At 42.1% G+C, this 23,112-nt stretch overlaps 1 protein-coding gene across 1 annotated transcript in view; it reads right to left on the bottom strand.

Moving 5' to 3' along the window:
- Nucleotides 1–12,145: 12,145 nt before the first annotated feature.
- Nucleotides 12,146–23,112, bottom strand: part of LOC148104185 (Fc receptor-like protein 5) — a 36,667-nt gene continuing 25,700 nt past the window's right edge. The window contains exons 10-18 of the mRNA XM_087838290.1: nucleotides 20,721–20,993; nucleotides 19,477–19,743; nucleotides 18,715–18,993; nucleotides 18,324–18,599; nucleotides 17,822–18,121; nucleotides 17,392–17,649; nucleotides 16,891–17,138; nucleotides 16,638–16,752; nucleotides 12,146–12,204 (exon numbers count right to left, since the gene is read on the bottom strand). Coding sequence (XP_087694416.1) covers nucleotides 12,146–12,204; nucleotides 16,638–16,752; nucleotides 16,891–17,138; nucleotides 17,392–17,649; nucleotides 17,822–18,121; nucleotides 18,324–18,599; nucleotides 18,715–18,993; nucleotides 19,477–19,743; nucleotides 20,721–20,993 — 2,075 coding nt within the window. The remainder of the gene's footprint in view (nucleotides 12,205–16,637; nucleotides 16,753–16,890; nucleotides 17,139–17,391; nucleotides 17,650–17,821; nucleotides 18,122–18,323; nucleotides 18,600–18,714; nucleotides 18,994–19,476; nucleotides 19,744–20,720; nucleotides 20,994–23,112) is intronic.

The following is a 23,112-nucleotide window of genomic DNA, read 5'->3' on the forward strand; positions in this document are numbered from 1 at the left end:
GGTATGGGGAGGGGGTGGCGTGCACCACTAGACTCATATTACTATCATGTACAGATTGAGGCATCTGCCAATTAATAGTAATCTGCACATTCTTTACTCCCACCCCATCCAAACCCCTGAATTCATTTTAAATGAAACTCAGACTTTCAGCTTTAATTCAGTAGGGTGAACAAAGATTGCATAAAAATGTGAGAAACTAAAGCATGTTTCAACATAGTCTCAACAGTGGGGGTCTCACAGGGGCTCCATCAAGCTCTCCATTGGTGGAGGGTACTTGACAAGCCAAGAGATGGGTCCCGTGACTTATCGTCAGTTGGTCCTCACAGATGACTCACCAACATGTTGGTGTACAGTCCATGAAGGCTCTCGGCTCAACAGCTGTTAGATCAGTCATTGGGTGTCTCAGACATAAATGTGCTGGAGCTTCAAGCTGTCATCCTGGCACTCAAGCAAGTTCTGCCGTGTCTGCAGGGGCACCATGTCATTGTCAGAACAGACAGGGCAGAAATCAACCTTTTTCTTTTTATCCAGGGAGTCAACATTTTTCCATCTGTTCATCTCCCAGCAGAACAATGTCCCTCCCCTTGCGTGTGACAACGTGGCGAACCCTTTTGCCTTCCCTCCATACTCCCTCCTCCACAGGGCTGGACTGGGACAAAAAAATCGGCCCGGGCATTTTGACTAGAGACCAGCCCACCAGGTATTACAGGAAAAGCCATAAAGCCTTTGAATGAAAACAAACGCTTTTGTGACAGTGATGTACACTGTCTTGTTGGTACATGTATGATTTCTATACATGTTACATCAGATAAAAAACTCTGGGTGTAAGATTCAGATAATTATTTATTAAAAGCTAGATATTTTAAATGAGAATAAGAAAGAAAAGTATTTTATTTGTGCCCCCCTTTCTTTGTTAATGCCCTACCTGACCCCTGGCAAAGCTTTGCTAGACCCGCCCCTGCACAGTTACCAGCTGTCAGCTACTTAGAAAAAGGATCCTGGTGTTATTTGTCTCTCAGAAACAGTTCATAACTTCCCTTCAACTCATTCATGTCACCTAAAAGTTAAACCTGTTTCTCCATCACCTGCTCAGCTCTGATGATTCAGTAAGGACATCTCCTAGTTTCATCTTCATGTTTCCCTCTCACCAGATAACCAAACCGACATCATGACCAGCAGCTTTTACAGCTGTGGCTCCAGCAAACATCAGCTGATACTAGAAATTAATATTAAATAAATTCTAACAGCAGCTGATCAAGTTTAAACGTTCTGCTGTTGTTTAGCGCGGCAACCGCGCTACAAAATGCCCGGTATGCCCGACGGCCAGTCCAGCTATGCTCCTCCAGTCATGCCTTTGCCAGGTCCAGACCGAGGAGGTGAGGTTGATCCTGGTGGCCCCACTTTGGCCCCACATGGCCTGGATTCTAGCGGTCCCACCAATCCTGGCCAGGATTCCCTTTTCTGAAGGTCCTCCTGTCCCAGGTCAGGGGCTCACTGTTCCATCTTTTCCCAGTAGGACTCAGGCTATATACAGGGAAGGAGCGTATTTAGAAGACAGGACATGTATGGACATGTATGGAAACACGGAGCCAGGACGTGCAGGGCAAAAAAATACTGGTGGCGCACTTGATCTCAGGGGAGAGGGAGAATCATGTTAGGGGTGTTTTGCCGGAAACTGAAAAGAACATAAACGGGAAAATAAATGAGAGTTGGAGAGCTTATTTGATACAGTCTGACATACAGATTCCGGGTAATTTATTAGAAGCCAGACTTGAGTGGCACAGAGGGAGACTGAGAGGTGAGGTGCTAGGACGTGAACTTAATCTCCGTATAGACTCGGAGAAGATGATCTCCACAAGCTCCGGTAGGCGGGCGAACAGTTACACAGACATCCCTGAAAAGAACAATACTCCGACACTAGACAACCATCATGCAGCTCCTTAAGAACGCTTCTGATGAAAGCGTCTGAGGATTAGCAGGTGTGCCAGAGGCTCAGTGAATTGGTGCCCTGCCTACCTGTGCTGAAAATTGAGACAAAAAAACACACAAAGACAAAAAGACCACACAACAATAATCCGGCTCCTAATACCTGTACACTGAGAGGGAAAGGCTCCATGCTTTAGGGCTGCCTGATCCAGAAGTAAGAACATTACAGGAGTCTTTTACACCAACCACCAGAACTGCTAATCCTTTTGCTGGTGGCTGTTGGCCTCCTTGTGCGGTCCACCAGTTGGACCCCCATGAGGCCACAGTTGACATGATCCTGCAGTTTCTGCAGTCCCAGCTGGAGGTGATGAATGTGCAGTTACTCTGCGAGGCATGGTGGCAGCAATCAAGGCTGTTCTCTTGACCGCTCAGCACTTAGTGAGGTTGACTCCTCCTTAATTTCCCAGTTTCAGACCGAAACCCAGTGACTTAAAAGTAGAAGGACTGGAGCGAAGGTAAGCGGAAGTGACGGTCAAGGTAAGCGATTCATGTTGTAACTGACGTCAGACGCCGGAGATTTTGGCGGAAAATTAAAGCAAATGGTAGTTTAGATTTGAACAAATTTCTTTAAGCTTCAGTATTACCAAATACACTTATCAATTGTCTCATAACTAACAATATTTGTCTAAATAATCTCCAACACCCTGGAGAACAACAGGGAGAGTTTAGAGGCTCTCCAAGATTATATTGATCAGTGCTTTCAGGATCTCGTGATGAAGAAGGCCCAGAGTGCAGCTTCCCCGGCCAAATCTGAGACGCCGTCGTCGAAAAGACAACGCCCGGCAGATTCCCCCGGCACAACATCGCCAGCTGGCAAAGATATTGCCGACATACTGGAGTCAATCGACAAGCGATTGTCCAGTTTCGACGCAAGGCTGTCCCTGGTGGAGATTCTTCACCGGGAATTTAAATGCTTGCGAGAATCCCTGGAGTTCAGCCAGCAGCAAGTGGAAACGCTCGCTGCTGAAAATGCCACGCTAAGGGAGTCGGTGAAATCTCTCACAGAAAATGTTACTCAGCTCAATAGAGAAAATAAAAAAATAAAAGAAACGGTTATTGATCTACAAGCTCGTAGCATGCGTGATAATCTAGTATTTTCTGGTATTCCAGAAGCCGCTGGAGAGGACGCGGAGACCACGGTAAAAAGCTTCATCCAAACCCACCTGAAGCTGCCGGAGGACACGGTGAAGAACATCGTTTTCGATAGGGTGCATCGCCTCGGCCCCATTCGAGCTACAGCCGGGAGACCACGTCCTATCGTGGCCAAATTCGGCCACTTCAAACAAAAGCAACATGTGAAAAGCCGCGGCAGGGAATTAAAAGGAACGGACTTCAGCGTGAACGATCAGTTCCCCAAAGAGATCCTGGAACGACGCAGGGTCCTTTTCCCAATTCGACGCGGCTTCATCCAGAAAGGCTCCCGCGCTGTCATCGCTGTGGACCGGCTGTACGTGGAGGGACAGCTCCACCGCGACCCCAACATCACTCCGTGGCTGTATTAACTTCAGACCAGATAAGAATCCGCTACACCCTTTCCCTATCCACTCACACTAACTTGCATTAACATCTATTTAACTTACCGGTATCAAATCGCATCTTAAGTGTGATTTCATAGCAGTATTAACACCGTCACTCTCCGTCAGTGATTTAATTGGAATGTTTACGTTTTCTTTTCACTCTTCTCGTTTTTTTTGTTTTTTGTTTTTTGTTTTTTTTTCTTCTCTCTTTTCCCCCTCTTGTTTTTATGCTGCTCACCCTCGTCCTTGGTTTCTTTCATTATTTCTTTCACTGCTTCGATCACCTACTTCCACACTCATCCACAAACAACATCATTTATTTCGACACTTACTCACTGCACGATCACGCACAGTCATGCGCTCAACGGCAGCACATTTACATCAGTCAGACAGCGCACACAGACCTACAGGATACACACACTTAAGCCAAGCATACTCATATTAGTAAATATGCAAACACATAGTCAGACTCAGGGAGCATCTCGCCACACATTTTTTCTCTCTCTCCCTCTCCTTATTTATGAACAAGTGATGTATTCTCTCCACCTGTCTAAGCGACACACACAGAGTACACCCCTAGTTATGTACAGACATCTATGGGTGCACTAAGATTCGTTACATGGAATGTAAATGGAGCTGGCTCCAGAGAAAAGAGGTTGAAAATATTTAACCAACTCAAAAAACTACAGGCAGATGTTGTCCTTTTACAAGAGACCCACAGACCTCTTAGAGGTTCGAATGAACTTAAAACACCTGAGTTTCCTAATGTGTTCTCAGCTTGTTATAATTCTAGACAAAGGGGAGTAGCAATTTTAATCCATAAAAAAATTAATTTCACAGTACTCGATACAGTTATAGATCCAGAGGGCAGATTCTTAATCATTAAACTATCTATACTTGATAAAAAGCTATGTATTGTAAGTGTATATGGTCCAAATGTTGATGATCCCTCATTCTTTCACGGTTTTTTCAGTGCACTCTCTGAACACTTAGATGGCACACTTGTGCTTGGAGGCGACCTCAACCTTGGACTGAATGAAGAAATGGATAGGCTCAATACAGCAGGAACTCAGCGTAATTGGCAGTCCACAAATATAATCAAACAGTATATGAGCGACTTTGGTCTTTGCGATGCATGGCGCTCCCTTCACCCCACCAGTAAGGAATATACTTTTTTTTCACATGTTCATCACTCCTACTCTCGTCTAGATTATTTTTTGGTCAGCAGCTCACTGCTGAGTGACATTTCAGACACTGAGATTCACCCTATAGCTGTCAGCGATCATGCTCCTGTATCTTTAACACTAATGCACAAGAATAATACTATGCCAAGTAAAAACTGGAGATTTAATACATCACTGCTTAAAGATGAAGACTTTATTAAATATTTTAAAAAAGAGTGGACTTCATATTTAGACTTTAATGACACTCCCGGAACATCAGCTTCTGTTTTATGGGAAGCAGGGAAAGCTGTGATGAGAGGTAAAATAATTTCTTTCTCATCACATAAAAAGAAAAAAGAAAACAAAAATATTCAGGAATTGGAAAAAAACATCAAATCACTAGAAGAAGCCTACGCGTCCCACCAAGATCAGGAAACATTGAACAAAATACGCAAAACAAAACTAGAATTAAATGAGATAATTGATAGAAAAACAAAATTCTTAGTACAAAGACTACGCTTACAAAATTATGAACATAGTAATAAATCCGGTCAATTTCTAGCAAACCAGCTAAAAATAAATAAAGAAAAAACAACTATATGTGCTGTTCAAGATTCATCTGGGAACACAATATATGAACCGAAACAAATAAACAACATTTTCAGGGATTTCTATAAAACGTTGTATTCACCACAAATAAACCCATCTAAAAAGGAAATTGATCAATTTTTAGACAACATAACTCTCCCAAAATTATTAGAAGCTCAAGCAATGGCACTGGATTCGCCACTGACATCAGGTGAACTCCAGGAAGCCCTGATAAGTATGTCCAATAATAAGGCTCCAGGTCCAGACGGCTTTCCTGCAGAATTCTACAAAGAATTCTGGACGATTCTAGCACCAGTTTTTTACAGAACGTTGTTAGAAATCAAAGAAAAGGGCAGACTTCCATCAAATATGAATTCTGCAAACATCAATCTCCTGCTAAAACCAGGCAAAGACCCTGTATATCCCTCAAGCTATCGTCCAATATCCCTTATTAATGTAGACCTCAAAATAATCTGCAAAGCTCTCTCGAAGAGACTAGAGAAAATAACCCCCCTCTTAATTCATCCTGACCAAACTGGTTTCATAAAAGGTAGGCACTCATCAACAAATACACGTAGATTACTTAATTTGATAGACTACTCATACAGTAAAAACCTTGAAACTACAATATTTTCCTTAGATGCAGAAAAAGCGTTTGACAGAGTTAACTGGAAATTTCTATTTGCAACTTTACACAAATTTGGTTTTGGATCTTCTTTCATCAACTGGTTAAAAATATTATATAATTCCCCAACAGCTTGTGTCAGAACAAATGACCAGACATCCTCCAGCTTATGTCTCCTGAGGGGCACCAGGCAGGGATGCCCACTCTCCCCTTCACTGTTTGCAATTTTTATCGAACCACTAGCAGCAGCAATTAGACAGAATTCAGCAATTAAGGGCATAAAATGCAAGAACGTGGAACATAAAATCAGCCTTTATGCTGATGATGTGTTACTCTTTCTCCAAAATTCACAAACCAATATCTCTGGGGTGATTGAATTGATAAACTCTTTTGCAAGAATATCAGATTACTCAATTAACTGGTCAAAATCTACAGTCCTTCCTATTAATTGCTGCTTCCATAATTCCTCTTCTACTCCACTGCAATCGGGAAATATAAAATATTTAGGTATTAATATTTCTCCCAAGCTTGCAGATCTAACTAAATTAAACCATACCCCACTTTTAAAGAAAGTAGAAGGTGATCTGGCTAGATGGAAATGTCTACCCATATCACTCATGGGAAGGGTTGCTGCTATAAAAATGATGGTATTACCAAAAATAAATTATTTATTCTCAATGATCCCAACTAAACCGCCGCAAGATTGGTTCAGATCTCTAGATTCATATATGTCCAAATTCCTTTGGAAAAATAAGCCCCCACGTATAAGCTTAAAAACACTACAAAAGACCAAGGATAAAGGAGGATTAGAACTACCTAACTTTCAGCACTACTTCTTAGCCAACAGGCTTCAGTTTATCTCAGGATGGCTAAAACATACCCTTTTAGATGAACCTTGGCTAGATGTAGAACAAGCACTTTGCAATAATCTAGAGATTTCAGATCTACCATTTATCAGCTCAAACATCCAACGACATGAATGCTTCAAAAGCATCAACATCAGCTCTTCTCTGACAGCATGGTGGGAGTTTCTGAAGTTGACAGAGTCTTCATTAATCCCATGCAAACGTACACCTATCTGGAACAACCCTGACATATTACAAAACAATAATATGATAAACTTTTCAGATTGGAATGGTAAAGGAATCAAATATGTAGAAAATATACTAGAAGGAACAGAATTTATTTCATTTGACAGACTAGTTACACAATATGGGATCAACAAGAAAAGATTTTTAGAATATCAACAAATTAAATCCATAATAAAAAAGAAATTTAAACCGGGTCAAGTTGAACTACAAACACCACCAAGTGTGGTTCAATTTTTTACTCTTAAAACCCCCAAATTACTATCCAAAATATACAGAATGCTTTCTAAAATAGATGAATCAATATCACTTCCTATTGCAAAATGGGAAGCGGATTTATCAGTTAACTTAGACCAAAACTTCTGGTCTCAGATTTGCTTAAAAACCTTTCATCTAATCAAAAATCCCAGTCTTCAATTAATTCAATACAAAATACTACATAGAGTGCACTATACAGGTCATCGGATGTTCAAGATGGGCTTTGCATCTACCAACAACTGCTCACACTGCCAAACCAATTCACCGGACAATTATATCCATGCTCTTTGGTTCTGTCCACCAGTTCAGAAGTTTTGGCGCGAGATATGTGAAGACTTATCAAAGTGTCTGAAATGTAACATTCCAACTTCCCCCTTAGTGTGTTTGTTGGGCAGCTTAGATAATGTCACTTCAGAAAAGAATATAGCCCATATGGTTTTCACTGCCCTATGCATAGCCAAGAAAACAGTCCTCATGAACTGGAAAAATAAAAACAATCTTAATTCTAACCAATATAGAAATTATCTATTAGATTACATTAGTCTTGTTACAGCCTCTGCCACCACATCAGATCAATCGCTCTGGGCTCCTCTGATCAGCTCCATCACCTAGTGGGGGTGGGGGGTCATATTTTGGTCTCGCCTTCACTGTTGTGATTGGTGTGGGGGTAGGGTCAGGCTTAGGGCGTCGGGGGGTTCCTCGGGAGCATCTTCCTTGGGGGGCTCAACCCGGGGTAGCGGTCATGGCCAATTAGGGGCTCTGTTGGCTCTTGGGTGACGGTTTCCTCGTAGCTACGTGCAGCGGGGCTAGGGGAGGGTCTGTGCTGACGGACGGGGGTTACTGACCTGGTAGCCTGGCTGCCCCTGGGTGGGTCCGGGACGGGCGTGAGGTTCTGGGGGCGCTCCGGCTCTGGCCTGGGGCCCTGGCCGGGCCTCGGGGGCCTGGGTCCTGGTTGGTGTGTTGCCGGGGTTGTGGGCCGGTGGGTATATGGGGGCCCGCCACTGGCGCGGGGTGCCGCCGGTGCGCCGAGCCACCTGGGGGGCTCTTCAACTGGTGGGGGGGGGGGGTTGTCACATCTTGCAGGAGCTTTCCTCTCTCAGGAACTCTCTCTGCAAGAGGGGGAGATACAGGAGAGGTGGAGGAAGATCTCAGCCTGGGCGTCTATTGTCTTATGTAGTCTGGAAGATGAGTGGATGATGGGGTGGGTGCAGTTTTCTCTGTGGTGGGGTTGGGTGGACTGCCCCGGGCTCTGTGGGGCCGGGCGGCGCCGCTGCACTGGGCCCCGGTTCGGATGGGCCTGGGCCCCCCTTCCCTGGCGGGTCGCGGAGGATGGGGGTGCCTACTGGGGTCAGCGGGGGAGCTGGCCCCAGGGAGGGGTCAATTGCCCCTCCCTTCCTTCCCTCCCCATCTCCAGCTGCCTCCCTCTTCCCGCTCCACCACAACCACCCACACATGCAGGGCCTTGGAGTGGGGGTGTGTCACCAGGGTGCAGAGGGGGTAACCCCCCCCTCTGTCCCCTTCTGGCTGCCTCTGCCTCAATTTTATCCCGCAACTTAGACATTCACATTACTCACACTCTCATTACACATACATATAGGATCTTGGGGGTGGGCACGCTACACGGAATCTCAATTACCATCAGGGTGTACACCTCACCCCTGGCGTCGTTGCCCACCTCTCAATTTTAAATACACGTAGACATTGAGGGCTAGCAGGAGGGACTATGCGCATACCTGCTGCTCTCTGGCAGGTAGCTCCATGCCCTCCTGGGTTTTAAATGCACCTTAGAACACACATACATCAACACTACAATGAGCGGGTGGAGGGAGGTTAGGAGTCTTCTCTCACCCTCGTTCTCTGCGGTCTGCTGGAGCAGGGGGGCTAGGAGGAGGAGTTGGCCGTCCGACTGGGGTCCGGAATGTGGGGCCTCCCTGCTGCTGCGGAGTCGGGGCGGTCTGCTTCTCCCCACCGCAGGGAAAAAGGGTAACACAACCTGGGTCTGGGTGCAGTTCCCCCCTCCAGGGGCAAGGGTACCTAGACCCGGTTTGTAGAGTACGCTTGGGGAGTGTGATTGCGTGTACAGCGTCTCTTTATGTCTGTCTCCACGTTGGTTAAGTGTGGAGTAAGTGCATATGAGAGCATGAGGGTGGGAATGGATGTTTGTATCTGTGTGTGCCTGTATGTCTGTGTCCATATGTCAGGTTGGGTATCAGACGCCACCTCTCTGAGGACAGCTCAGGCCCTCCAAGGTTTGGAGGCCTATCTCCCCCCACCACTTCCCCTGCCGGGGGCGGACTCCCTCAGACATCGGTGCGTTGGTGGTTCTTTGTGTCCGGGGGTGGGCGTCCGGGTGCACACCGGCTCACTCCTTGGCGGCTGCTTATCGGGGCCTGGAGCCTGGGGCTCGCTTGGGCCACTTCGGAGGTGGGGTGCCCCCGGCCTCTCGGCCTGGGGCTCGGTCACTCAGGCACAGCTGGCTGCCGGCGGAGCTCACGGGCACGTCGCTGCAACCCCCCCTGGCTTCTGCTCCGTGGCTGCTGGGTGACCCCTCATCTGGGACTCTCCTCAGCTCTTTCTGGGACAGTGGCACGGCTGCCCCTCTGTTGGTCTTCCTTGGTCTCTTGTGTTCTGGGGGCCTCTGGATGTCTGGAGTTTTGATCTCCTCCATACCTGCTTCATGCCCTGGAGGACGGGGCAGTGGCCCCCCACACCCTCTAGCAGATCATTACATGAGGGAACCTTTTAAGAAAACAAGCGCGTCCATGCTCACAGGTGTACACACGGGTGATCACACACACAAACTACACCCTTTTTGGCTCCTACCTCAATGCACACTGTGCTGTCGATCTTACGTGCTGCACAATAATGTTTAATATTTAGTATTTACTGTCATATTCCCATATATCATTGTGATGTTGTTTATTGTATTACTCTCGTTTTCTTCTGCTTGTTTTCTTTTTTCTTTCTCAACAGGTGATCCAGGTGATCGATACATGTATTTTTTTTCTTTCTTTTTTTTTTTTTTTTGCTTATTCTGTTTTTTGCCCTTTTCCCCCGTCCCTCTTCTCAACTGTTTTTCTTTCCCTCTTTCTTTCTCCCTTTTCTTTCCCCCAGTCAAGTCTGTCCCGTATTCAGCAAGTGAAAATAAAATAAAGAATAAAAGGTGAATCAAATGGACCATTACGGCAAAGCTGGGATGGTCAATTTGGTAAAGAAAATCCGTTGGGCATCTTTCTTCGCCTTTAGACAATAATTCTGATGGCAAAAGAGCCAAACGGGACAGGCAAAAAAAAAAAAAAAAAAGAAGGACTGGACCCCCGTTTCCCCTATGATTCCTGGACCTGGTCCTTCAGTGCTGTGCTTTTGAGCTGCTGGAGGTTGCTGATCTGAAATGTCTGTCCCTGAAAAACACTTTTTAGCTGGCCATGGAGTCTGCCAGGTGGATTGGTGAGCTCTGTCGGTACACAGGCAATGCTGCTGGTTGCTGGATGGGAAAGGGGTGATCCTCTGGCCCAACCCTGCATTCCTACTGATGGCCCCATCGGAAGTCCAGCTGTTGAAGTCAGTTGAGTTACGAACATCTCCCCCTGGGGACCTAGAGAAGGAGGCAGCTGCGAGCCAGGTTGCTCTGTGCCATCTCTGTGTTTTGTCACAGCATGTCTTGCATATCTGGTCGATTAGGACGACAGACCAGCTTTTTGTGAGGTTCTACTCTGGAATTCTGGGCAGACCCCTGTCTAAGTCGCGATTGTTCCACAGGGTTGTGGAGGCCATTCAGCAGGCAGACATTTACAACACACATGGATTTATTTTTCTTCTTCAACGTGCTGTGATGTAAAAAATAGACTCTGAAGTCAAAGTCTTTTTTCTTTATCATCACAGCTCTGGGAAATATTTAAGGCTCAGCCAAGCAGACTAATTCATTGCAATAAATAACTAAATTGCACCCTCTGTTGATTACCAGCTCTAAACACAACCCAGCGTTTATATTTGAGAGGTGTTTTTGTATAAGAAAGGTGGAGAATGACAAGGATCTGACTGTCTGAAGTTACACAAAGAAAAATATAGTTATATCTGGTTTTGTGGGTAGAGAGAGTGACAGATTCTCTTGAGATTTCTTAAATCAAATATACATACACTTTTGAAGTGACATGTAACATGGATGTAATCCAGAGAATACACATATAACCAGGGACAGGGACCCTAGAAACAGTACAACAGTAAATTATTTCATTTTTCTTTTTAACGAAAATTATTAACCTATGCCCATAAATGTGAAAGAGAGATTTATATGTGCATGCAGCTAAATTTGTGCAGGTCCACCACTACAAACGTGTTAGAGAGCACAGCTCATCCAGTGAGAACCTTGTGCACTGTCCATGGTGCTGAAATTTTAACAGTTTAATAAATTTAATATTTCACTATTTCTAGACGTGTGCAATAATGCAAGATTTGATATTAATCTGATATCAAGTAAAATACATGACTGATACCAGTACCAATACTTTTTTAATAATTAAGCTCCATCATCAGATTGCTAATTCTGACTGAATGAATTTTTATGACCTTTAAGTGTTTTCTTTTTTTCTTTGGATTATTAATTAGTTAAAATAAAAACAATAATCTAGCACATCTAATAGTATTTTAACTACAGTAATCACACAGTATCCTTTTCACATTTAGCATAACACGGTAATTATATTGAATCAAATCTGAGCCATAATATGTTTGGTATATTTGTTTCAATTCCTGTAATTGTTTTCATTTAAATGTTTCAGTTAGATAAATGTATTATATCAAGGTTTTAGCATAATTGAGACTTTAGGAGTTGGCTAAAGTAAGAATTAGCCATTTCCACTATAAATTAAAGTAATATAACTGAATTATCACTATTACCACAGTTATCTGCCTGGATATTCTTTACTTACTGGGTTGCTGGACAGTCCTGGTTAGCTGAGCACATTTGCTTACTTGTTTGCCTGGCACTGCTGAGTCAGGTGACAGTAAAAATAAAACACAAGAGAAGAGAAGCAAACTGTGGCTGCTCTGTGACACCTGAAAACAGCAGCATTTACACAGACAGTCAGGTTGCCTCTTTGATGAAACCGCAGCAGTGCATACAGGAGAACAGAAACTGAAGTATCCAGCTCATTACACTCGTATTGATCAACATCGATACAAATGTTGGTATCAAAATTATCAATATTTGAATCAATCCGCACATGATTACTATTTATTTGAGTCCAATAAAACTTTATTAACCCTCCTGTTATGTTGGTTTCCAGGAACACCAATTATGCTCCTGGGTTAATTTAACCCGGGGCAAAGTTACTCATCCAAAAGTGTCAGAAACACTGGTATTGATTATTTTACAATTTTCTTTTCTAATTTTGATTTTTTTCATTTTCTGTAGTGATGCAGATGACATGTGACATCTCTTCTGTTCTGGGTCAATCTGACCCGCAACATAACAGGAGGGTTAATGAAACTGTATTTTTAAAGTTTGTTAATGTAAATGCTTTGATCACTATGACATCCATCCAAGGCCTGATTATTTTCATGATAGTGTCCAAAGTCAATATCATCATTCCTGTTCTCTCTGTTCTTCAGTCATATCAACATCTTCTCACTCCTTACAATAAATTATAAATGGATTAATGTCTCCCTCTATTGGCCACCAGCTGTAAGCACAGTCCAGTGATTGGACTTGGAAGCTGTGTTCAGAGTTTGACATGGGAAATATGGGACAAGGAACTATAACTTTATATCCACACTGACACTTAAAGCCCGTCACAGGACCGACCTTGAACACTGATGTCTATCTGATGTGGAGAATAGATGACTTCAAATGTTCGGTTAGCAAGATGCTCCTCCAGTGATTCAAGAACAGTACAGCACATATGGAGCACACACAGAAAATTATATTATATGAAAATGAATTTGCCTCTAAAAAGTAAAATATGAGAACTTAAATTAAACAATAAATTTGATTGTTCTTTGATAATAAATAACATAAAATGTTCTAGTAACACATGTAGCAATAAAGTGAACACAGAAGGACTAAATGAGCAGATTATAAATCAACAATCAGGAAAACAGCTGCTTATGAAATTCCCGCTGTGCTCTTTCTCTGAACTCCTTGTTTCCTCTCTGCTGTGTGAAGTTTGATGAGAACATGAATCAATCATAAATCTGCTGAAAGGAAGACTTCTGGCTCAAATCACAAGCTGTGTTTCCTCTTCTCTATATGGCTCAGTCAGAAATCATGAGCTCCTTTAATTTCAGTGCATAAAAAATTCCTGAAGCAGGAGAGAAAGTTAGAAACTATATTTTAAGTAGTTTAAAAGCGATTTGATTTTTACCAGCTCATTTTATTGAACAGATAATAAAGAATCTACAGTGTAATAACATACATAAAATAGAAATAGAAAATCAAGATTTATATGTCATACACAGAGTTTTCATGGCTTTGGTGAACATGAGACTGACACTGTCAAAATAAATTGGTAGTAGAAGAAAGTATGGGCCGGACCTCCCTGAGAAAACTGGAAAAACTGCTACACAGTAAAAAGGCTGCTGAGCATAACGTCACAGCAGTTGTTACTTCCCATTATGTTGATAGCTTTCGTTCATTTTGGAGGGTTGTAAAGTGTTTTAAATTACAATGAGTGCCTTTAAATGAAAGCTCTCTTTCAGTGGATTCATGCACAACACTGAACAGCTGTAACATGTACTCTCAGTCTGACACACAACAACAACAACACAGTTTATTTATGTCACACTTTTATTAACAAGGTTACAAAGTGCTTCACAGAAAGGCATTTATAATATATTACAAATACAAGAAACAATTAAAAAGACAAAAACAGATCTGTAGTACATTAAAGTCCATTAAAATTACTATCTAATGGGAGAGAAACAAGTGAAACACACTGAGCGAAGTGAGGAAATATAAACTCAGGCTATCAGGATCATTGCTTTGAATTCAAAACCTTCTCCTTGTCACTCAAAGTGACTTCAAGTATTTAAGAGACTTTAAAGAGAAAAAACAGCTAAAGAGCTGCTGTTAGGATTTTAGAGCTGTGGCTGAATTTGGATTTTGTCACAATCTGTGGCTGCAGACTGTTTGGCTCTTTGTAAGGATCCAAATGTAGACAACGAGAGGCAAAATCAAAATTTTAACAAAAAAATGTTTTTCATGGCTGGAAACAAACATGAACAAAATCAGGTTAACCAAAAATAAACAAAGAACTGATTGAGAACAAAAACTAAGCTGGGAAAGCTAAAACTTAAAGTAACAGGAAACCTGGAGCGCTGGGAATACCTCAACACATCTTTGAAGGATTGAGAGATCATGGAGACATAAGGATTAGCAGATGCACTGACAACAGACACAGTATATGCACAAGAGGGTGATCAGTGGAAACACATTGGAAAACAGCTCTGATGAATTAAATATAACGAGACAGGGAAGCCAAACCAAACACACTGAACACGGGATGAAATACTGTCAAAATAAAACAGGAAGTACATGAACACATGAGCTTGAAGCAGAAACGGGGATAAACAAACAGGGAGACAAAAGATGAAACAGAAGGAGAAGACAAAACACACTGACACAACTAAGACACACGGAGGACGAGTGAGCATAAACATGGATGACACAACAGACTCTCACAAGCGACACAGGGATGAGACAAACACACAAGTGGAACCTTGACAAATCAAGAAAACTCAGAAACATAGAAAGAACTAAACTCCTGGTTAAACTGTATAAACTTAAACTTAGACCATCTTCACACTTCTACAGAGAGACTCACAAAAGCAAAATAACCTCAGAATCTTTGGTCAACGACCCAGCACCCTGACAGATTGACATTATTGTAGTCAGAGCTCTCCTCTGCGTCACCACGTTGCCCTGTAAAGGTGATCAAATGAAAGCATTTCAACAAACACCCTCTGTTCTCTGCTTAAATGCATTTATTGTCAGTGAGAATAATTACCAATGTATGTTTTGCATTTAAAATCTCACATGTTGTGCACTCACTTGTCTTGTTAATGACTTTGAGCTGAATTACATATGCGACATTGGCAGCAATGAAATAAGAATCTTACTGATGTTAATGTTCCCTTCCGTGAATCTCTAAATTATTATGTTGGAGGGGTTTGTGTGTCCAATGGATCCCAGGGGCTATGTTGTTGTTGGAGGAGGGGGGGTTGCCCCCTGGTTGGGTCTCCCATGGCAAATTTTATCCGGTCCCTCACACAGGACCAGACAAAGAATAATAAAAAAAAACTGAATGAAAGGAACAGTTCACTCTGCCCTTGAAAGGGTTAATGGTGTCCCGCCATGAAGCAAGGCCTGGGGAGGGTGTCTAAGAGCAAGCACCTGGTGGCCAGGCATTGGTCCATGGGGCCCGGCTGGGCATAGCCCAAAAAAAGGACATGGGTCCACCCTCCTATAGGCCCACCACTCGCAGGAGGAGAGGGGAGCAGATTGGTGCTATGTCCACTGTACCAGTACGTCAAGATGAACAGAGAGCTGACCGTAAAAGTGAAGCTCTCAGTTTACATCTCTACCCTCACTTATGGTCACAAGCTCTGGGTTAGTGACCCAAAGAATGAGATCGTGGATATAAGCAGTGTATAGGTGTTTGGCCATGCGGGAGGGGCTCAGAGTAGAACCACATTTGAGGTGGTTCAGGCATTTGACAAGGATGCCTCCTGTGTGAGGTTTTTCAGGCATGTCCCACTGTGAGGAGACCCTGGGGCAGACCCAGAAAAGGCTGAAGAGATTATATCTCTCGGCTGGTATGGGGAAGCCTTGGTGTTCCCCCGGACAAGCTGGAGGATGTGGCCTCTCTGTTTAGGATGCTGTCCCCACGACCTGGCGCCCAAGTGTAAGAAAATAGTTGGACGCATGGACTTCAATGTTAAACACAGTTATTGTATGATCATCCAGCTTCCACAAGCTCAATATTAATGAAAGTGTAAACTTTACCATTTTCAGTGTTTTCAGACCTTCTGATTATCTCATAGCCACAACGATCACCTGCAGGTCAGAGAAAATCAGTCACCTCATGTTTGTGATGCTAATTTAAACACAAATATTATTGAAAATAACATTTATTTTAAAACCTGCAGCAGATGTAATAAGTACAGTCTTGTTGAAAACAGCATCAGATTATGATAAATTGATGAAAAACTAAACCAACTAAACTAACCAACAGGAAGAGAGGAGTACACTTGCTGCTGCTGATGTTGATTAAATGTCTGCTCATTAGCAGCACCTTTATTAAAAATGTAAAATAAGACTTTTGCTTTTAAATGAACCTCATGATGCATTCGTGTCTTTGAATGATAAAGAGTTTGTAGTAAGAAAAGGAAAAGGTCTCACTGTTGGTTGTTGTGCAGCGATACAACAAGAGCAGGAGAATAATAATGAGAGAGACTCCACAAACCAGTCGAACAGTCAACCACACAGGAGATGAAGAGCTGTCAGCTCCTGACACAGTTACTGTAACAACAAACAATAAAGTTTAATTATACTTTATAATACAAAAAATACTTTTAGGAAAGTTCTCAGAAAATGAAGTGAGGTGACTTCAAGCCTTAAAACAAAATTCATTTATAAAAATCCATCAGATGTTTTGATCCTGCTCACCTTTAACTGACATCCAGCTCTGTGCTGACTCTCTTCCTGAGTACTGACACTTGTAGAAACCTTCATCAGACTTTGACACTGCAGAGATCTTCAGCTCCCCTCGGGGATCATTTTGAATAAGTTTGTTATTGTGATAGAAAAACACATTGGAAAGTATTTTTTGTGTTGTCAAACTGCAGCTCAGACTAACAGAAGCTCCCTCAGTCACAGGATGAACAGGACTCACCAGGATAGGACCATTACCATCATCTGTGACACAATCACACGTATTGTTTCAGTCACATCAGCTGGTGCACACTTTTAGAAAAAGCTGACAAACAATAATAAGAACAGATTGTACAAATGTTTTTCATCATGAAGATCTGATCTTCTGTGTTTAAAAACTACTGTATGTGTCCTATGTTTTCCACGTAAAATGACTTCACATACAGCAAAGCTGGGACAAATGTTCATGTGACGTCTAAATCATCCAAATCCAAGAAGTAAATGTATAATAACATACTCTGTACAGTGATGTTGACGGCACTGCTGAACTCTCCTGATCCAGACTCACACCAGTACACTGCAGTATCTGACGTTGATGTGTTGATGTTACATGTGGATCCAGTCATTCTCCTACAGACAGAGAGTCGGCCGTCCTCAGAGAACTTCCTCACTCTCCACTCAGTGAAGTTTCCCTCACAGGTCAGTGAGACAGAGTCAGAGGTGAAGTGTTGCACTCTGTCAGGACTCACTGTGAGAGATGCTGCTGAATGAACATCTGGAAACAACATGCAGTGAAGAGACAAAGCTCACAGATGTTAGGATTCAAAATATCACAGTGAAAATATACATTTGACTTTTATGTGGTTCACAGAAGTCCTGCTGGTTATACAGGTAGATTTACAGACTTTCAAATCATCAACATGAAGATTAAAATTCCTCAAACTGACCTGCGGACCAGACAAATTTTGGTTGACTGTGATCAGTGTGATATTCTGGGTCTCCTCTTCCAGCTCTGCACACATATCCTGCTGTGTGTGTCTGTCCATGAATGATGTAGGAGTCCTGTGCAGTCCCACTGCCATCAGGTAGCAGCTCATAACTGGAGGATTTCTCTGATAGATCAGGAACAGCTTTATACCAGTAGAAGCACCATCCTGCAGACGGATGTTCAACCTCACAGTTCAGAGTTACTGAGGCTCCAGGACTCAGCCATGATGGAGACACAGTGAGGACAGGACGGGGTTTATCTGTTCAACAAAGATTTTCTCTCAATGTTTCGTCTCTTAACTCTGAATTCAATGTCACTAAAATGTTGACTCACAAATATTTATGATGAACTTTAAGAGTGAGACTATCTAAACATGTCAAATATCTCAACATGTACTAATAAAAACACATTTTTACAAACTGTTTCTATTTTCAGGTTAAATGAACTATGACTCTACTTACTGTCAGAAACTGTCAGTGTGACTGAATCACTCCACTCTGTTGTTTTATGCTGTGAACTTTTCATTCTGCCCTTACAGCGATAGTTTCCACTGTTGGATGATGAAGCAGATCTAATCCTGTATTCATTTTGATTTGGAGCTTTTATCATGCTGTTGGTTTCCCACTCATAATCCCACTCAGTGTCTCCTCCATGGATCTCACATCTGACAGTGATCGTCTCTCCTCTGTATATCTCAGACCAGTTTGGATACAGAGTCACAACAGGCCTGTTTGACACTGTTAATGTTCAAGAAAGTACAATAAAAACACACGAATGTTAAAAATGTTAATGCCTTTTGTTCTTCATCTTCCTCCTTAATCAGGAATTTATCTGACTTCATGTTAAACTGACCAGTTTTCCCAATCCTGACTGAGTGGCTGTCCTCTGTGTAGTAAACTGGGTTTCCTCTTCCTCCTCTGCACCTGTAGAGTCCTTCCTGTGAGACACTGATTTGTCCATTTGAGTGGAAAACTGCATCTTGTGTGGTCAGGGCTTCAGAGGATTTCTCATCTCTGTACCAGTAGTATTTCCATCCAGATGATGATGATGGGTTCACAGAGCAGGTCAGGGTCACACTGCCCCCTACTGGAACAGCTGTGTTATCAGCTCTCAGTTTGGCCTTTGGTTTATCTGCAGTTCAGTTTAGAAAAAGAACAAAAGTCAATGACTGAATCAAACCAGTTTCAATAACTTGGTGGAAATATGGAAATAATAAATATCACATAACTTTAATGGTGAAGCTGCAACAAACTGTACAACTATCACACAAACACAACACTAATCTTTCATATTTAATTTGCTGCAGTTATAAGTTAAAAACACACATGAGGAACAATCAGTGGATTGAATGTTTCTTAGTGGATGTGGTGGAGCAGCTGAGACAGATTCAGCATTTGTTCTGCATTTCATCTTTCATGTATTAGAGCTGCACAGCAGAGAAGTTACTCTCATATGTTTTGTTCTGTTCACTGTGAATAAAAAGCTGCTGTTCAGGTTTTTGTTGGTGGAATAAAAACAAAACATTTTACTGACCAACATGAAAGACAGTTATAAAGCTGTAAGAAAAAAGAAGTGCTTTTTCCTTATTTAGATACTCTGGATGAAAGATCTTACATGATACAGTCAGTGTGATGATATCACTCCACTCTGTGAAGAAATAGTCCCTCCTGCCCCGGCAGCTGTATCCTCCACTGTCAGACTCAGTAGCTCTGATGATTCTGTATTCATTGGATGTTGGAGGTGTGTTTAACTTGGCTGCTCTCCATTCATACGTCCACGGAGGTCCTTCACCTCCCTGAATCTCACATCTGACAGTGACTGTCTCACCGCTGTATATCTGAGTCCAGGATGGCTGCAGGGTCACAGTGGGCTTACTGGGAACTGTTCACAGAAAAATATCCAGTTAGAGACAAATAGAAACATAAAAATTCTGCTGTTTAAAATGTGAGAATAACGTGAGTGAAAAAATCAACCTCAAACAGGCTACAGGGTTAAACCACACCTCAGGAAGTCTGACCACTGATAACTGTTTTTGATCCGGGCACATCCCACTTAGTAAAATTGCTACAATCAGCACAAAGACAATCAAAACCTGGCCAGAGGCAGGACAGCTTCATCAGGATGCACTGAGATATTTTCAAACACCCTGACCTGTAGCTGGTTTTTGAAAGCATACTGTGCTACATGAAGAACTGTATAGCACAGCTGCACAGTAGCACAGACTAAAGAGCTCCACAGGGTTATACAGGTTGCCCAGAGGATAGTCGGCCATCCTTTGCCCTCACTTGAAGAACTGCACAGCTCCCGCAGTCTCAGGAACATGAAGAAAATCCTTGAGGATCCATCTCACCCAGGTCATGCACTGTTTGAACGTCTACCTTCAAGCAGACATTTCAGAGCCATAAAGACAAGAACTAACAAACTAAGGAACATTTTTTTTTCCTCAGCCATCACCATGCTGAACGCTGGACAATCAGATCCAACACAACTCTCATATACAGTGTTTACATTTTTATAGCACAGTCAAATGTTTACACCTGCAGGTACGGCTGGTATTTACATCAACATTGGCAAATGGGGACGAGTGCAATACAGAAACAATAGTATTGTTGGTTGTTATTAAAACAAAATCTGAAACTTTTCACTGCAAGATCTAATTTTTCTCCTCAATTTGAACTTTTGGAGCTCACACACCTTTCTTAAAAGGTGTAAATATTTTTTATGTTTCATTGATGTTTTTTTGGAGAGCACATTCTCTGTAAGGGCGAGTCCTTAATCTAACAATTTTTGACTTGAATCAAAAATTGTGATCACATAATAACCTCTTGATCTGGTAGAAATAAAACAACTACACTCACGAGTTTCTGTAATTGTGACGTCACTGCTGTTCTCTGTGTAGTAAACTGGATCTCCTCTCCCTCCTCCGCAGTGGTACAGACCTCCTTGTGAGACACTAATAACTGTTTTTCCTTCATTTCCTCTCATGAGCTGAGCTTTAGAAGAGACTGAATCACGTCTGAACCAATCAAACTTCCAGCCAGCAGAGCCCTCCACAGAGCAGCTCAGTGTCACACTGCCCCCTGCTGGTATGACTGAACTTTGTGCTGTCAGTGTGGCTCTGGGTTTACTTGCTGTTGAAGACACAAAATAAGTAAAACATTAAATCATCCTCAAGAATAAACTTGTTACAGCATTGATCAAACTTTAAACATTCACTGATTAATTTATCTACAAACAGAAACAAAGTAGTTTTTGTTGGAGCTCTTTAAAGCACCTGCAAGGACAGCATGCTAATGCTAAGCTAGCCAATAACCAAGAGTGATGAACTTCAACAGGTAACAAACTGATGAGCAGTCAGGCTGCAGCTCCATTTCTACCTGTTCATGTTTCTACAGTAGAATCACCATGACAACCGATTTAAGGTCTTTTTGTGCTGATTTTGTGTAAGAATTTTTTTGCTTTACTTTTTTCTAGTAATGATCCCAACACTGATCCCAACAAAGAGGGAAAATACCTCCAACATGCACAAACATTTGACCTCACAGCCTCTAATTAATCTGCATGAATGTCTTTGATATTCTGCTTAGAGATGGTGGCGACTCTCAAAGTGGAGCCAATGAGAATCGATAAATTCTTATCCATTCCCATCCCTACCTGCAAACAAATAAACACAATTTTTTAAAAACAAATCAACAGTAAACAAAGAAATAAAATAAAAATACAGGTAAAAAGTGTTATTTTAATTTAATCATGAATTTGTGTTTTATCTCACAACAAAACTTAGCCCTCACCTTGTTTCTGAATTGTAACTGCAGCACTATCCTCTGTGGAGAAAACTGGATCTCCTCTCCCTCCTCTGCAGTAATAGATACCTCCTTCTGAAATACTGATAGTGTGCTCTGATGTTCCAGCTCCTATTTTCTGAGCTCCAGAAAACTCTGAATCACGTCTGAACCAGTCAAACTTAACAGCCAGCAGAGCCCTTCACAGAGCAGCTCAGTGTCACACTGCCCCCTACTGGTATGACTGAACTGTGTGCTGCCAGTGTGGCTCTGGGTTTACTTGCTGTTGAGTTTACAGGGGAAGGTTCGTCAGATCCTCACTTGCTTTAGATAGAAAATTGTTTTAGAAATGATCAAACTTTACACATTCACTCAGCCGTTTAGCTTCAGCAGTATTCGATGAGATCATAAGCCAAATTTACGGTGGCCCTGAGAGGCCAAAAGCGCTGCAAAAAGAAAAACACTTGCAAAAAGAAAAAGCGCTGCAAAAAGAAAAACACTTGCAAAAAGAAAAAGCGCTGCAAAAAGAAAAACACTTGCAAAAAGAAAAAGCGCTGCAAAAAGAAAAACACTTGCAAAAAGAAAAAGCGCTGCAAAAAGAAAAACACTTGCAAAAAGAAAAAGCGCTGCAAAAAGAAAAACACTTGCAAAAAGAAAAACACTTGCAAAAAGAAAAACACTTGCAAAAAGAAAAAGCGCTGCAAAAAGAAAAACACTTGCAAAAAGAAAAAGCGCTGCAAAAAGAAAAACACTTGCAAAAAGAAAAAGCGCTGCAAAAAGAAAAACACTTGCAAAAAGAAAAAGCGCTGCAAAAAGAAAAACACTTGCAAAAAGAAAAAGCGCTGCAAAAAGAAAAACACTTGCAAAAAGAAAAAGCGCTGCAAAAAGAAAAACACTTGCAAAAAGAAAAAGGGGCTGCAAAAAGAAAAACACTAGCAAAAACAAAAAGCGCTGCAAAAAGAAAAACACTTGCAAAAAGAAAAAGCGCTGCAAAAGCACACACAACACAACGGAAATAGGAAAAAACACAACGGAAATGTTTCTGGGGAGACAATAACCGGACGGACCAGTTGACCAAAACATGCTAACAAGTGCACTGGGACTGGGAGACACTTCAACGAAGTGGAAGCAGAGCGGCCAAAGAGTAAACTTCCAAAAGTAAGTTCTGAATATTATGTCACTTATTTATGTGCAAATGTTTAATAACGAGGAGCATTAAAACATTACTGTTGGCCACATGCCGGCAAAGTTATGTGACATTAGCGATGTTTGTACTTTCAGCGTTTACTTTGTTTTAAAGTCTTTACTTTATACGCCGTTAGATAGTCGACCTTAATCTTACAGAGAATCTGATGATTTTGTGGATAATTAAAATCAGTCATATATCCACAAACACAACAGGCTGAAAGTCAGTGATGCTGCTCGGTTTGCAGTCCTGAATATCACGGCACAAGCAGGATTCACTGCA

Source organism: Neolamprologus brichardi, chromosome 3 (assembly GCF_056152115.1).
Source record: "Neolamprologus brichardi isolate AB-2024 chromosome 3, ASM5615211v1, whole genome shotgun sequence".
Classification (NCBI taxonomy): Eukaryota; Metazoa; Chordata; class Actinopteri; order Cichliformes; family Cichlidae; genus Neolamprologus; species Neolamprologus brichardi.